Source organism: Oxyura jamaicensis, chromosome 21 (assembly GCF_011077185.1).
Source record: "Oxyura jamaicensis isolate SHBP4307 breed ruddy duck chromosome 21, BPBGC_Ojam_1.0, whole genome shotgun sequence".
Taxonomy (NCBI): Eukaryota; Metazoa; Chordata; class Aves; order Anseriformes; family Anatidae; genus Oxyura; species Oxyura jamaicensis.
The window spans coordinates 7483146-7498725 of record NC_048913.1 but is presented as its reverse complement, the minus strand read 5'-3'; the positions used below and the strand labels follow the sequence as shown (position 1 = coordinate 7498725).

The window sequence follows — 15580 nt, the reverse complement described above, 5'->3', positions numbered from 1 at the left end:
ACAGCCCCACAGCCCCACAGCCCCACGGGGTGGCTGAGGCTGGAGGGTGCCTCAGAAGATGGCCCAGCCCAGCCCCAGCCCAGCAGGACAGGTGTAACCACAGACGAACCCCAGCCAGCGCGGTGTGAGATGACATGGCCAAAAGTCCCTCAGTGCCTGTGCGAGGCCTTGGCTCGCGGCTGCTCTTGGTTCCCGGGAGGGTGGCTGCTCCCCGGCCCGCGGGGCTCCCACGGCAGCCCAGGTTCTGTGAGGCTGAGCCCAGCCAGGGCTCGAGAGCAGCTCTGCAAACCCCTTGGCTGCCCGAGCCGAACGTGGCAACTGGCAAGATGTTTTTAAGAGAAAACGAGCTCAGACTTTTAACCCAGAGGCAGCAGTGCCTGAAGTGCCTCGGTCGCTCTTGGAAGTGGTACTTCAGTTGTTTCAGATAGCGCTGCTCGTCACTGGATCGGGGATAACGAGCACTTTGGGGGCCAGAAGCAGGCAAGGGGCTGAAGACCTGCACGCGCTGGAGACGAGATTTCTTACCGTGGGGGCAAAGCCCGCAGGACGGGGGCATGTTCGAGAACAACGCTGCCGGAGCTCCGAATGTGCAGCTTACAAACCAGCGCCAAGCCAACAGTGCTGGGCACCGGCTGCTCGGGGGCACAGGTCCTGTTTCCCTCTGGAAGAAGCCAGAGGAGGGGTAGGAGCAGCCCGAGGGTGCTCCCTTTCCCCCCGTCCTCGCACAGCCTCCATGCCGCCTGCACACACCGACGAGCGCTGCTGCAGCGCCGAACGCCCCGAGAACCCCACCGGAGCTCGTGTGCGTGGACGCACGGCATCCCACCCCTCACAAAGCAGGATGCCCGTGGTGGCTTTGGGGCTTGCCAGGGCAGAGGAAGGCGGGCGAGGGGCTCGCGGGGCTGCTGGCAGGAGCCAGGGCTCACGGCGGGCGTTTCGTGAGGGTTTTTCTGCGTTTAGCTGGAGTTTTTAAGAAGCCGCTCGCCATCTGCTGGCAAGCCGCAGCTCGCCAGTGGGGTGTCCTTTTTGGGGAAAGAGTTCCAGATTTGAGGTAGAAAGGAAAGTTTCTGCGCCTCCCCGTCTGAAGGGTTTGGTTTTTAGGCTGCGGGAAGCGGCGTTCGCTTCTGCACCCCGTGGAGCTGCCCTCAGCAGGCCCGACCCCAGCCACGTTTGTGTCGGTGCAGGCCCAGCGCAGGATGTCGGTGTGCCGAACATCCCGGCTGCAAGAGCAACAAGCTCCATCAGCCAGTTTGACTTTTGGGAAACCCTGAAGGGTTTGGGCTGAAGTTAACCCCCCCTGCCAGGCGGGACGTTTAAGAGTAGATGTCAAGCGATATAAATAAGTAGGACGGGAAGATGCCACAGGCCCTCAGGTGAGTTTCTGTCCCCTCCACGCTCAGATTTACTCGAATCCAGCTCTACGCCAGCCTCCCCAAGGCCGGACCCTGGCCGGAGCTGGGTGCGCCCTGGCGGTGTTGGGATGCGGAGGCACGGTGGTGGGAGCTGAGGTAATGGCAGGGGGGTCAGGGCTTTGCTGGAACCCCTGGCACCATGCAGGTGCTGTGGGTGGGCTGCTTCCCCCGCCGAGCCGCCGGCGGGACTCATGGCCTCGTGGTCCTTTGGGTGTAGGGCGAGTGCTGGGGGGCTCGCAGCGGGGGGATCCCCCCATGCTCGTGCCTCCCCCAGCCCCCTCCTTCCCTCCTGGCTTTGTGGAACAGATCTGTTTAGCACCAGGTTGGTGTGCGGTCGGGGGGCGCAGCCATGGGCTGTGGGGGCAACGTGTGCTGATGCAGTGACAGCAGTGAGGCGGTGGGTGACCCCATCCCAGTCCGTCCCATCCCTTCACAATCCCAAACCAGATCCCAATCCCCATCTCAATTCCAGTCCTAGCTCCCATCCCATCCATCCCAATCCCCAACCCATCCCCATCCCATCACAGACCCAATCCTAATCCCAATACCCAACCCATTCCCATCCCCATCCCAAGGCCACCCCATCGCAATCCCAAACCAGATCCCAATCCCCATCCCATCCCAGTCCCCATCCCATCCCCATCCCATCCCCATCCCCATCCCCATCCCATCCCCATCCCATCCCCATCCCCATCCCATCCCCATCCAATCCCAATCCCAATCCCAATCCCATCCCCACCCCAATCCCACCCCCCCGCTCCGCTCCTCCCGTCCGCCAGGGGGCGCCCTCCCCCCTCCCCCGCACGTGGCCTCCCTCCCTCTCCCACCGCGCACGCGCCGCCCACCCCCTCCCCTCTCCCCAGCAGCGCGCGCGGGCGCGGGCGCAGGCCGGCGGGCGGGGTGTGCGCAGGCGCGCTGCCGTCTGCGTGTGGGGAGGGGGGGGGAGGGAGGGAGGCGGCGCGCGCATGCGCCCTGCTCGGTGTGGCGGCGGCGGCGGCGAGGGGGGGGGCGTTAAAATGGAGGACGAGGAGGTGGCCGAGAGCTGGGAGGAGGCGGCCGACAGCGGGGTGAGCGCCGGCACCGGGCCGGGACCGCCCGGGGGGGCGGCGGTGGGGCGGGAGGAGACCGGCGGGAAGCGGCAGGGGGCGGCCGGTGCCGGCCAGGCCCGGCTGGGCGGTGGCGGAGGGGGCGGGAGCGGCCCCCGGCCCTGCGCGGCCGCCCCCACAGGGCAGGGGGACGGGAACGGCTCCTGGGGGGGGGGGGGCCCCGGCCCGGCTCCTGGGGGGGTCCCGGCCCGCGTCCTGGGAGCCGCGGCCCGGCCCCTGAGCGCCGCTTCTGGCCCGGCACCGCTCGTCCTCCCCGGCTGCGCTTTGCGTTGAGCTCCTGGAGCCCTCGGAGGGAAAGCTCCGCGCCCCGTCCTTCCCGGGGCCCCTTCCCGCGAGCCCCTCGGCGCCTGATCCCCTCCAGGTCCCCCCCCCCCTGCGGCGAGTCCAGGCCGAGAGCCGAGCTTCGCGGCACCCCCTGCTCGGCAGGCTCCTCGGGGAGCCGCCGCCACGCCCGCGGCTGCCTCCGCAGTTGTCCGCGAGGGCGCTTGGAGCAGGGGGAAAGGCGAGCTGCCTCCGGCAGGAGCTATTCTTATGCAAGAGGGGAGCTGGATGCTGCCTCCTGCCAGCCGGGATATTTTAGAAAGGTCACGCTTCGGAGCTGCAGCTCGCAGGAAGGGGACCCGCTGCTGCTGCTGGTGGCCGCAGGAAGTGAAGAGCCGGGCGGGATGGACCCGCGCGGGGGGAGCCTGCCCTCGCGGCCGGCCCCACGCAGGGGGGTGCTGGCGCGGGCTGGGCACCGCGGGCTCTCCGAGCTGCTGCAGCAAGCAGAGGTACCGGAGGCTCAGCGGAGAGACCCGGCGAAGAGAAAGGGGAAGGGAGCACAGGAAGAGGCTCGGCTGTAGGGCAGGCAGCGTGACTGGTGTTGCTCGTTTACAGTTGAAAGCTGTGAGGCGCCCCTGCCTTTCTCGGTGACAAACCGGCTGCAGTTAGCAGGCAGGGAGGGTTGAGCGCGGCCCTAACGAGGTGGATCTTGTGTTGAAAGGGTGAGGAAAAGCTGTGTGCAAGAGCTGGCCTGATCCTGTCATCACGGCATCTTTCTTGGTGTTTTCAGGAGTTTCCTTTGTTTTTTTTTCCACCTGCGTCTTGCTTGGCGTAGATCTGAGGTGGATCCCAACTCAGAGGCACGAGATGTGGCAGCCACGGTGTAGAGGAAGGTGCAAGAAAACAGTGAGGCTGGAACCTGGCGTGCCGAGGAGCAGCTTTGAGCACATCCCCTTGTCCTAACGCTATGCGCAGCTGAGAACCCAGGTAGTCGGTTCTCAGACCCTTCAGCACAGTGTAAGCAGGAGAAAGGTAGCGAAGGAGATCCACAGCGGGCTTCTGAGACCAGCTGCCTCCTCCTGGCTGCGTCGTTTGGCAGTGAGCCACCAGGAGGGCTCCGTGTGGAACAGAAAGGCTGCCAGGGTTCTCAGCACTCGTCCTTCCCCGTGCGCGTGTGTGGCTTTGGGTGCCGGGCTGCTGACAGCTGCTCTCGGCGCTGAGGAAGGCAGCTCTCAGCACGAGGCGGTCTGGGGCTGCTGCGCACGCTGTGGTCCCCCCAGTCGCTGTGTCACCTCATGTAGCTTTTGGGGGTTCGCCTTTCCAAGCAGCGCGGCGATCTTACTTGGTAGAAGGGCACTCTCTAAACGGGGAAAGCCCAAGAAACCCGGCCCAAAACCTGGCTCGCCTCCGCCTCTGGACGTGGTCAGTCCGGTGGCTGTACAGGAGCTCTGGGAACAGTCTGTGTTCTTTCACGTGGCTTCTCTTTGTCTCCCGTTTTTGTGCCAGCAGAATTACCCGGGGCTTGCCCGATGGAGCTTCTTGTTTGGCGTGTGTCACCCCCAGCGACCGCACGCCGCTGCCCCCGGCTTTCCCTACGCAGGGGCTGTGCAGGCCCGGCAGGGTGAACGTGTGGGGCCCTTCGTCCCAGGCTGCTGCAGAGATGGCTGGAAGGGCTCTGTGCTAGGTCGCTGCCTGGCGCGCGGGTGTTGGAAACACCGGGGAAATGGAGAGGTTTTGTTGTTGGTGAGTTACAGGCGGAGAACCGGTGTGTGAGTAACGAGGGAGCTGACTGGTGGCAGGGTCAGCAGCCAGGCGTGAGGCTTCAAAGACCCGCTCTGGGCTGGTGAGCGCTAACGTGACTTAACGCGTGGCGCAGTCGTGTGGCTCACCTGGCTTTAGGGAAGAGGGAAATCACAACAGGGAGGGGTGTTTGTTACCCCCGAGCCTGTTGACCGGTTAAACTAATAATTAAGCTTCAGCCGGGAAGCTGTGCTCCAGTGCTGCGGTGGAAGCCCGGCGGCTGGGGATCCCGGGGAGCGCTGCTGCCTCCGATCAGGTTGATGCACAAGCAGCAGGCGGGAGCCGGGCTTCCCGCTTCGGATCTCACCCTTCAGTGAATCGGGGCTTGGGAAGGGCTGAATCGGGGTTTGGGCTGCTGCCGCATCAAGCCGCTAAATGCGATCCAAGTACACGAGTCAGGAGGGAAATATTTCAGAGCACAAAGCTGCCACCTCCGGTCCGTGAAGGCTGCGAGCTTCTTGTGTGATCGGGGAGGAGTGAGCGGGGTTTCGGTACCCTTCCCTTCCAGGGCTCTGCCCTGGAGGAAAGCCCTGGGGATGACCGCGGATCCCTGGTGTCAGGGGAGGCACCGGGAGGATGGGTTTTGACTGGACTGCGGTGATTTTTGTAAAATATTTACTAAATATTTGCTTTCGATGTTGGTAACTGCCCCCAGAACCTCTAACCTAGGAGACGAAAGCTTGTTTCTGCCGCCTCCGCCTCGCTCAGGCGCAGGCAGCCCGATGAGAGGCGATGCTGGTAGGCGGGGAAGGAGCAAGCACCAGGTGCCACGAGGTGAGTGTCTGCCGTGGGACGCTGCTGCGAGTCCTGCGAGGGCTGCCTGAGTCACCAGGGAGCAGCCTCCGCTCGCTGCGTGACCTTGGCACGCATCTGGCCCTGCCTGACCCCGGTGGTGTGCAGGAGGCACCTCCAGGGTGACCTGGATGCGGAGTGACGGAGCCATGAGCTGGCGCTGAAATGCTGCCGCCCCTGTCTGAGGGAGCGCAGCGGGAGGACAGGCCGGCGGCTGGGGGAGCTGTGGAAGGCTTCTGCTAGGTTTTAGCCTCTGGTTTTTACAAGATGGGAAAAAAAATCTGGGTCTGGGGAGGGGGTCTGCAGCGCGGCCAAGAGCTGAGGGCTGGGGCAGGAGAAGCTGCAGCCCTCTGGAACGCTTCCTCCCTCCCTCCATCGCGTGTTTGCACCGGGAATGCCGCCTGGTGCCTGGCAGAAGAGGGGAGCCTTGCCAGGCCTGCTCCTAAAAATACCCCGGTGTCTGCTTCGTCGCCGCTGAGCAGCCTTCTCCGCCAGGGGAAGGTGGAAACACCGGCGCAGCTGAAAGCAGCCGCAGCTCTCCTGGCATCGCCCTGGGTACGGCCCGCAGCCAGGACTCAGTGTAAGCAGAGTGACTGGAGAATTAATGAACCGATTCCCAGTAGCCTCGGGAATTGGAATGTTCCAGTAATTAATAGAAGATTAATTTATCTTCAGAGGAAAGAGGGAGGTAGCTAACGAGGAGTCAGTTTGGAGCTGTCGTGGGATTACCTACTCCTGCTCTCCCTCGGTGGTGCTCCTCGAGGAGCAGTGAGTCGGGTGCCGGCAGCTGCGTGGTGCCCGTTAGCGGCGTCGGTAACCTCCGGCGTTAAACCCCGCTTCCCTCGGCCCCGGGTCTCCCTGCAGTGCCAGGCACCCGCTGGCGCCTTTAGGAAGCGGCTGTGGTTGGTGCTGGCGTGGGGGGACGCGGCCCCAGGCCCGGTTTCCCCTTGCAGGGTCCGATCTCCCGTCGGGGTGGGCAGGGCAGGAGCGTCCAGCCGGCGCAGCAGGGAGCGTGGCGGACGTTTGCCCGGGGCTGTGCATCCGAAATGTCATCGGGTCTCTGAGATCGCCGCTTTTATCAGAGCTCCTGGGGAGGTTTGGGTGTTCCCTCCTGATTTCTGCCCAGTAACTGAGGCACGGGGGGGGAGTGTGAGAGCCTTGTGGGCAGCCCAGGGCTTTGCCCTCATGAGAATCTTGTCACAGCTGCTCAGTGAACCTGGGGGGGGAGGATGCTGGCAGTTACCGTGCCATTCCTGCCCCTGCATCAGCAGAGCTCGGGGCTGCTGCTTCCGAGTCTCTTCGGAGAGCCCGTGCTGGGAGCTGTGTGGGGTAAGCGGTTCTTCCTGCGGGGGCTGTCGGGGGGCTCTGCCTGTGCCTTGCAGGCTGGGGAGCCAGGATGGCCGGGGGGTGCCTGACCCCAACCTGCAGCATCCCATCCGTGTCGCTGCCTCTGCCGGGGTGGCTGCCACGGGGCTGGAGCTCAGCTTCCATTACGTCCTCGCCCACCAATGCAGCTTAAATGTCAAAGCACAGCGTCGTCTTCGCGCCGTGCGCGGCTGCCTTTTAGTATCCAGACATAATAGCGCTAAAAATAGGCGGCTGAGATTCCTCACTAATCTTCGGGGAGGGCGCTTTCGTGGAGAAGGGGGGCGGAAAGGGCGCTGGGTGTCTGGGTGCAAACCCGCTCGTGTGGGAAATGAGAGCCAGGGGAGCCTCCTTGCCACGCTCAGGCCGTCGGAGGATTCATCGCTGGTTTCTGAGCGGCGTGAGCTGCCCAGCTGCCGGGTGCGTGCAGCTCCGTGCCCTCGGACGCCTGGCCCGCTCGTGCCTCTCGGTTGTCGGAGTGCTTCTGGTGCTGCCTCTGTAAGTCAGCTCCTACTCTGATCTTGTTACCCGCAGCAGGGCGACACAGGAGAGCGGTGGAAATGGCATCAGCAGGCAAACAGATCTGCAGGCAGCACCCGCAGGGGTTTTAACAGTAACTGCGTCAAGGTGTTCTGCTCCTCAGACCCGTCACTGCGTGCCCTGTGAGCCGCCTGAAGCCGCCGATGTCCTGCGGTATTTCCACCAGGTGCTCTGGGGCTGCTGGGCTGACCCAGCCAGGCTCTCCAAACCTGAACTCCTTCAGGCCTCTCATCCAAACTGGAGTTGTAGCAGGTTGGCAGGACTGCGGCTTTCGCTGAGCAAACAGCGTAAATCTCTGCATTAAAAAAGAAATCCCCCAAACCGAGCTTCTGTCGGGCTGAGCGTGGAGCAGGGCGCTTTTTTTTCCCTACTGGCCACTGAATTTGAACACGACACAGGAGACTCCAGCGAAGTGCTCTGGGGGAGGGCAGGGTTCTCCCGGCAGTGCCGGGATCATCAGGGCCGTGTGAGGCTGACAGATGCTTGGGGTGGGAGAGAAACGGGGATGTTTGGTGCTGGCTCAGCGTTACCCTGCCGGGAGCCCCGCATGTAAAGGGAACCTCATTCCTGCCGAGTGCTGGTAGGAAGGAGTGGAGCTGTGGGACTGCAGGGCGCTGTGAGGGCAGGTTGTGAAGGGTTCCTTGGAACGTGCTGGTGTGTGCGGAGCAAGTGGAAGAGCCGTTCCCTTCTGGCAGGCTGCAGGTTCTGGCAGCGGAGGATGGGGGTGGAGGAGGTCCCGCGCGTAGGAGGGGTGTGAAGAGCTGTCCAGCAGCGCTCGGTCACGGACGGCCGCGTTAATCAGGGCGTTTGTCAGATGACGAGGTGGAAACGACGCTTTGCAATTAGAGGAGCTGGCAGGCGGAGGTACAGGACACGGCGTTAGCCCCGGGACTGACCCGCAAACCTGTGGGAGCGTAGGAACGTGGACGCGGCCGGTGTCAAAGCCAAGGCTCCCTGCCAGGAGGGGAAGAGGGGAGGGCAGCCGCGGGGCTCAGCTCCGAGCAGGGGTGGCTCAGCACCGTGCTCCCTGCTCAGGCGCTGTGCCCGACGTGACCCCAGCAGGGAAATGCCCTCAGACTGTGAAGGTGCTCCTGGGCCTGCTGCTCCCTGCCACCCTCTCCCCGGCACGGTGTGTAATGGGGCTGTTTGAGGGAGCTTCCCTCCAGGCAGCCCTGGGGAGGCACAGACAGCCTCTGGAGCCTGAAGACGTGTTTTAAAGCCTCTTCCCTAGCAGGATGTAACCGTGTGGCGCAGGGCAGGCGGCTGAGCTCAGCCCTTGCCTTGCCTTGGCTGTTGCCAGCCGCTCTGAAGCGCTTCCACCCTTGCCCGGGGTTTCTGTTTCCCTGCTGCCTTCCCTGGCCGTGTGGGCAGGAGGCTCTGAGCAGCACGGGGATGGGGTTTTCCTCTGAAATGGGTGTCCTCTTGGAGAGGAGGGAAACGGCAGGTGTCTGCCCTCGGCGGGAGGCATCACTGGAGATTTGGCCTTCGGCTCGGCGCTGCGTTGACCCCCTGGCTGGTTTTATCCCTAGGGAGCAGCGTGGCCTCGCTCTATGGAGCTGGGTGGGAAATTCAGCCGCCCACCCAGCTAAATCTTTCCGGAGCTGCCTCTCCTAGAGGGACGGAGGCTACTGTGGGCTGCGTGACCAGGAGAAAGCCCCGTAACGTGGCGTCTTGTTGGGACTTGGTTTGTTCCCTGCCTGCTGGGGCATTGGGGAGCTGCTGTGCAGACAGGCCTCATGGTGAGGACGCGGGGCGGCGAGGCTCGGCACCGCGCTGTGCCTGCTGCAGCTCCGGGGAAGGCTCCGCTGGCAGCGGGCTTGTGCTGGAGTTAAACTGACCTGAAAAGCAGAGCGATTGTGGCCTGCCAGGAGCTCGAAATTTCCTGCAGCGTTGCCAGTTACTGGCTGGTGAAACGAGGACGCTCCCAGGTACTTTTTTTTTCCTCCTTCTTCACTGGTGATTGAAGCTCGCTGCTGTTTGGGAGGCTCTTGGAACAGCGCCGGCCGTCATGGGAAGCTAAACGGACCCAGCGAGGCGCAGCTCGCTGCCGAAGGTTACCAAAAGAGGCTGGAGGAGCTGAAAGCTGCCCTTGTTTTCCTCTTCAGCAGGGTTTCTCTCTGTAATTGCTCTGATTGCATAACGCAAACACCTTCGGTGAGATAGGTGCGAGCCTTCGACGGAGGCTGACATGCTTAAAGCCACATCATTGGCGCTCAGGGTAATTAATCAACGCGTCTTTCCGCCTGTTGACTGACCTGGCAGCCCTGTTGCGAAGCGGCGGAGCTCAGGAGGAAGAAGCAGGGTTGGCTAACGAGGCTCGGCGAGTCCCTGGGTGCGCGTCGGGCAGGGCAGCGGCTCCTCGTGAGGGAGGGTCACTGCAGCAGGAATGCAGACCTGCCGGCCAGGCCTCAGCATGGCTGCGGGCTCCGCGGCCGAGCCGCGATGCTGAAATCCGGCGCGTGGTCTGCTGTGGGTCCCCAGCCGCCGCCTGCTGCTGCTTCGGGGGGGTTGGTGCCAGCGCCTGCCCTGCCCGGGAGCACCTCGCTGAGTGTTCCCCTGGCGCTCCTCGCTGCCGCTAGCGGAGCCTTCTTGCCAGCTCGAGTCCCTAAAATGAGAGCTGCTGTGCGGGGGAGGTGAGCGCCTCGAGGCTGCCCTGTCACCGTGCCTCGCCACACCTTCCACCAGCTGTAGGTGTACGAATGGACCCGGCGAACGTACGTGGTGCCTCTGCTCCAGACGGGCTCTGCCTGCCCTCCGTAGCAGGGCATGGCTGTGTGCCGGAGGGAAACCGAAGGTGTCTGTGGGCTGACCCAACCTCTGCCCCCCAGAGATGAGCCTTCACGTGTTTTATTTTCCTTCTTCCTTTGTAGGAAATAGACAGACGGTTGGAAAAGAAGCTGAAGATCACACAGAAGGAAAGGTAACGATGCTGCGCGGCTCGGAAAACCTTACTGTCCCCATGTGCTACTGCGTGTCTGAAAACCTGGGGGGAGGAAACGGGGCCACTGTGAACGGAGAGGGAGCGGCGGCTTGGAGATGGGCAGCTCCGTGGCCGTGCCGCTAGGTGGCTGCTCCCACCCGCAGCAGAGGAGCGCAGAGATCCTCGGGAGCGATTCTATTTCAGAGCCGGGTCTCCCAGGCTGGATGTAGCACAGCTACGGGGAAGCATTTTAAGAAAAAAGCCACCCAGAGGAAGAAAAGGGGAGTCAGGTAATCCCAGCCCTGAGCCCTGGCGTGGCTCGCTGGGTCTGGCATCAGGAGGACTTTCTTCTCCTGCTTGCTTTGGGTTAGAGTGGGGGGGGGGGGGGGGTGTTACTGTGCCCTAGCAGGAATGTTTCCAGTCATTCCTGACAGGTCTCCTTGGTTCTCCTCCCCTCCGGTTTTTAGTCGGCTGCTTCTAGTCTTGGTGTTACTCCTCTGGGACTCCCACGCAGGAAGGGGACTGTAGGAATTCAGAAGCTGAGACTGGGGCCAGGGCTGGCTCCAGGGAGCGAAATGGCAGGGAGGAAATCAGAGGAGGCCCGATTTGGCTGTCCTGGTGTTTGAATCTGAACCTGGTTCTTATGCAGGTGCCTGCAGCCAGCTTCAGATTCTCTCCACCCATTCAGAAGTGAAATTCTCTCTGCTCTGTGTCTGATTTCCTTGCCTTTGGTCAAGTTTCAGATGTTGAGCAGGGCAGAGGTGGTGTTTTCTGTCCCTTACTGAGCTGATCTCCCACAGACCTGCCTGCCACTGTAGTTTAGAGTCACAAATATAACCCGGTCTTTAATTATTGCAGGCTGCTTAGTCATGGGAAGGACATCTGACTGTGAGGAGCTTACACGCAGAGCTGAAGTCATGCTCACAGTAGAAAACAAGTACCGAGCAAATGTGTGTTGTTTTTGTTTTTCTTAAGCAGTAGAAAATCAAAGTCTCCTCCTAAAGTGCCGATCGTGATTCAGGACGACAGCCTTCCTTCGGGTCCTCCCCCACAGATCCGCATCTTGAAGCGGCCGGCGACGAACGGCGTGCTCAGCAACCCCAACTCGGCCACCAGGCCCGCGTTCCCCGTGAAGTCCTTGGCACAGAGGGAGGCCGAGTACGCCGAAGCCAGGAAACGAATACTGGGCAGCGCGAGCCCCGAGGAGGAACAGGAGAAACCCATTCTGGACAGGTGAGAGTGGCCTCGGGCACGGCGCGGTGGCGTCGCTGTGCTCAATCCTTGCAAACCCCTTCCTGGCAGGAGGGGGGGACGTGCACCTTCCAGCATGAAGTGAGGGAGGCGAGGAGGGAGGAGTGTCGTGTTAGGAGGCACGGCAACGTGAAGCTCAAACACGCGGCAGCTGAAGGGAGAGCTTGTGCCTGGTAAGGCAGTCAAGGTTACCTTGTGCCCTTGAATGAGCACGCTGGGGATGCAGAGGGGAGCGCAGGCAGCCAGAACTGCTGGCGTGATGTAGCCTTGCCTCTGCTGGCTTAGGTGCTCTCACCTGCAGGTGAGGGACTCGAGTGTCAGCCCTCCGAACTGAACGCAGGTGGCTTGGAGGCACCGTGCTCTCCCTTGTGGTTGTGGTCTGGGTCTTGGTGACTTGAGAGTAAGACTTCCGAGACGACAGGACAGAAGTGAAGTGCCAGTTCACTTCTGGTTGTGTTCCCCATCCCAGGGAGCAGTGCAGCAGGCCGCGGTGGTCGTCCCACGGCAGCGGCTTTCCACCAAAGCAGGTGCAGGAGCATCTGTTGGGGGTGTGCGTGTCGCATCGCACAGACACATCGCGTCTGTCTCTGATGTCCTTTCTCCTTGCAGGCCGACGAGGATCTCCCAGCCAGAAGACACCAGACAGCCCAATAATGTGATCAGGCAGCCACTGGGTCCCGACGGTTCACAAGGCTTCAAACAGCGCAGATAAACGTGGGCACGGGAGGATGCTGCAGGAAGCAGGGTCAGCTGCCGCGGGGCGCACTGCCGTGGCGGACAAATGGACTTGAGCAAAGGGAACTCCCTGGTTTACTTGCACTGTGATCCCCTTTGCTCTGCCCACTGTGACCTCCAACCCCACGCACTGTGACCTCCCCGCTCCACCCACTGTGATCGGCAAACCGACAAGGGCTGTCCCCAGTCACCGTAAATGGAAGGGGGAGGGGGTGTAAAGGACTCGGACGGGTGCAGAGAGCCGCGTGTGCCACTTTGGCCGAAGCTAGCGCCAGCAATAATGTTTGTTGTACTCGTAACCTGGGATTTAAGGAAAAAACGGGAAGCCTCCCCAGATGCGCATGTTGTCTTTATCACTTTAAGAGCAAGTTGGGTTTCAAAGGATCTTCTATTTTTTGTTCTGTTTGTGTATCAGATCGACTTTTGAGGGAGTGCATGGGAAGGGTTTTAACTGTTTAGTTTGTTTTAATTGAGAGAGGTAGTTAAGTGTTCGAAAAGGAGTTTCACTGAATTTCTGCAACTGTAATGGCTAGGGTTTGGCAAGCTTAGCTTCTTGTTCTGTATTTCTACCGCTGCCAAGCAAATGGAAGCGGACTCCCGGCTACCCAGCCTTTCTGGTCGCCTCGGCCTGGGAGCCGGCGCGGTCCGATGACCTGGTTTACGTATTGCACCTGTTAAAGCTTGGCTAGTGTTTTCTGCTGGCTTGAGGAAAAACTTAAAGTACATCTTTTTGTGTTTTGGGGAGAAGGGAACGTAGGTGGATCCCTTGAGAATGCCTGCTGCGTGCTTACTGCTTGCAGCGGAGTGGGGCGGCGAGGAATTAGGGCTCTGCATCTGGACGTGCAGGCTAGGAGGGGAATAGTGAGCGCTGTGCGGCTCTGCTCCACGAGGTAAACCCAGGCGAGGAGCCACGCTCACCCAGCGACTGGGGTAACGGCAGGGAGCGAGACGGCTGCTGCTCCAAAGGTTCGAACCCAAGTGGCTTACGATGGACCCGAAGGCTCTGATCTGTTACGGTACGAGCTGTACCTGACGCATTTCCTTCCAGAAATCACAGACATCAGGAACAAAACGTGTTCGGTGAAGTCTGGAACCCCCCACCCGAAGTCGGTGGTGACAGCTGGCTCCCCGCCGGCTTCAGGGAACGGATGGCTCCTGCCGCTCCAGCTCCTGCGGAGAGGACGGGGCTGCGGGCAGCTCGCGGGCCGAAAACTTCCCCGGACAGCGGCGGCGGAGGAGAGCCGTGCGGTGCCGCCAGCCGCCCGTGTTGCGGGACACTGCTGACCGTGGGCGCTGCCCCGTGCCCGGCGCTGTCCGTCCCGTCGTGCTGTCCGCTCTGCGCACTAGACAAGCTGACCTATCTCCGCGGTCCTGTCTCCAGGGATGAGATGAACACTACAGCCCTTGTTGGAACGGATGCTGACGGCGGCCGCCCGCCTGCGAGCGGCTCCAGGCTCGGGGCCGCTTCTGCCTTTCGCTGGGACCCCCACGGCTCCTTCAGCTGGAAGCTGCGGGCCGGCGGCTTGCTGCGTGCTCAGTCCCTGGGGAACGATTTCTGGCCATCGAGCGTTGCTGTGTACGGGTGCGGCGGCCGCTTCGCGCTCCGTAGGCTTGGTAAACGAGCAAACGGAGCGCCTTCTGCCCATACAGCACGAGATGCCTGCCGCGCCGCGTGGGAGGCTCCCGTACGGGGAGACGTGTACGGAAATACGGCTTAGACATACCGGTAAAATAAAACTACCTGTGTACAACCAGACGGAATCGGCTGGAATGTTAATCGGCTGCGGACTGGGCCGCCCTCCACCTGGGTCCCCAGAGCGGGCGAGCCCGAGCGGCTGGTGGAGGAGGATGGCGAGGTGGGGAAGGGCAGGAGGCCGTCCCCCCAGGAGCCTGGCCCCAGATCTCCGTGGCGCAGGAGGCTGTAGTCTTGCTGTTTACCAAGCTCCCTCTCAGGCTGGAGGCAGCGTTTTTTGGGTCTTTTTTTTTTTTTAATTTCCTCCCCCCTGCAGGCTGGTGGCAAGGAAGAGTCCCTGGAAAAGCAGCTCCGCAGAGGGAAGGCGGTGGGGAGCGGGAGGGGAGAAGGACATTAGCAATAACCGTAGTCACCGCGCCTTTCCTTAACTACCGCTCAAATAGCTTTTATTCCAGAGGGCCAGCGGCTGGCAGAAAGCCACAGAGCCCAGCTCCCGGCGTAGCTTCAGCTGCCCCGCCAACCTTAGACGTCTTCTCCTGTACGTCAGGTGCCTACGACCCCTTCTCGTTGCACACGCGACCTTGTTCTCCAGCACCCACCACGCGTTGAGCCGCTCGCCGGTGGCCTCGGCGGCTGCTCCGTGCCCGTGGCACAGCCGGGACGCCTCCGACCTGCGGGCAGGGCGAGGTGGAGATCCCGGCGGCAGCACCGCGGCCGTGCCCGGGGCTCGCCCCGAAGCCGCGCCGCTCTCAGGGCACCGAGCGCTTCTCCCGCCACGGCACCTGGGCCGCAGCCGGTGCCGCCCCGTCAGAGTGCGCCTAAGTATGCAGATAAACATTTTATAAATTGTATTTTAAATAAATGTGTTTAAACTTTTCACGGTGCGCTTCGGCCTTGTGACTCCGCCGCCGTCCCTCGTGCCGCGTTTTGCCCCGTTTGGTGCCTTCGGGCTCCCCGTGGGGGCAGCTCGTATTGCGGCGTGCCCCTGCCCCAGGAGGAGGCTCCCCGAGCCCCCAGCCCGGGGGGGCAGCACCCGTCCTGGTGGCCCCCTGGGGGCACTGGGGGGGCTCGGGGGTGCCCGCAGCCTGCTGCCGGGCGTGGGCTTTGGGCTGGGGTCCCCTGTTTGGGGGCAGGGGCTGCCTGCCGGGGAGAAGACACAGTGGGGGCACAACCCTTCTTAATTTCTTTTCATTTCTATTTTTATTATTTCTTTAATTTTTATTACATCTTCAATGTTTTTCTTTATTTTTCATTATTTCTTTAAGTTATTTTTTCTTCAGTTTTACTTATTTCATCTTTACTTCTTTAATCTTACCGATGTCTTTAATTCTTATTTAATTTTATGCCTTTGACTTCAATTTTACTGAATGTCTTTAACTTTTATTTCTTTGTATTTTGACTTCTTTAATTTTACTTATTTCTTAAACTTTTATTTCTTTAATTTTACTGAACGTCTGACTTATTTCTTTAATCTTGTCGTTAATTCTTATTTCTTTAAATTTACTTATGTCTTTAACTTTTATTTTACTGAACCTCTTTAACTTTTCTTTGATTGCGCTTTGACTTCTATTTCTTTCGTTTTACTCATTCTTTAACCTTTATTTCTCTAGTTTCCCCGAACGCCCTTGACTCTTCAATTTTCCTTTTTCTTCGGCTTCTCCGTCTTTAACTTCACCCCTTTAACCCCGTTCCTCGAACCCCCCCC

At 61.1% G+C, this 15580-nt stretch overlaps 1 protein-coding gene across 2 annotated transcripts; it reads left to right on the top strand.

Annotated features, from left to right (window-relative positions):
- Window positions 1–2358: 2358 nt before the first annotated feature.
- Window positions 2359–13938, top strand: SZRD1 (SUZ RNA binding domain containing 1). Of its 2 annotated transcripts, none has more exons than XM_035344506.1 (4): window positions 2359–2479; window positions 10147–10196; window positions 11178–11429; window positions 12057–13938. In XM_035344506.1, the coding sequence occupies exons 1-4, from the start codon at window positions 2378–2380 to the stop codon at window positions 12157–12159; spliced, it is 507 nt and encodes a 168-aa protein (XP_035200397.1). In that variant the 5' UTR covers window positions 2359–2377; the 3' UTR covers window positions 12160–13938. The 2 variants fall into 2 exon arrangements, with proteins under 2 accessions (XP_035200397.1, XP_035200396.1); XM_035344505.1 differs by having other exon boundaries at window positions 11175–11429.
- The last annotated feature ends 1642 nt before the right edge of the window (window positions 13939–15580 follow it).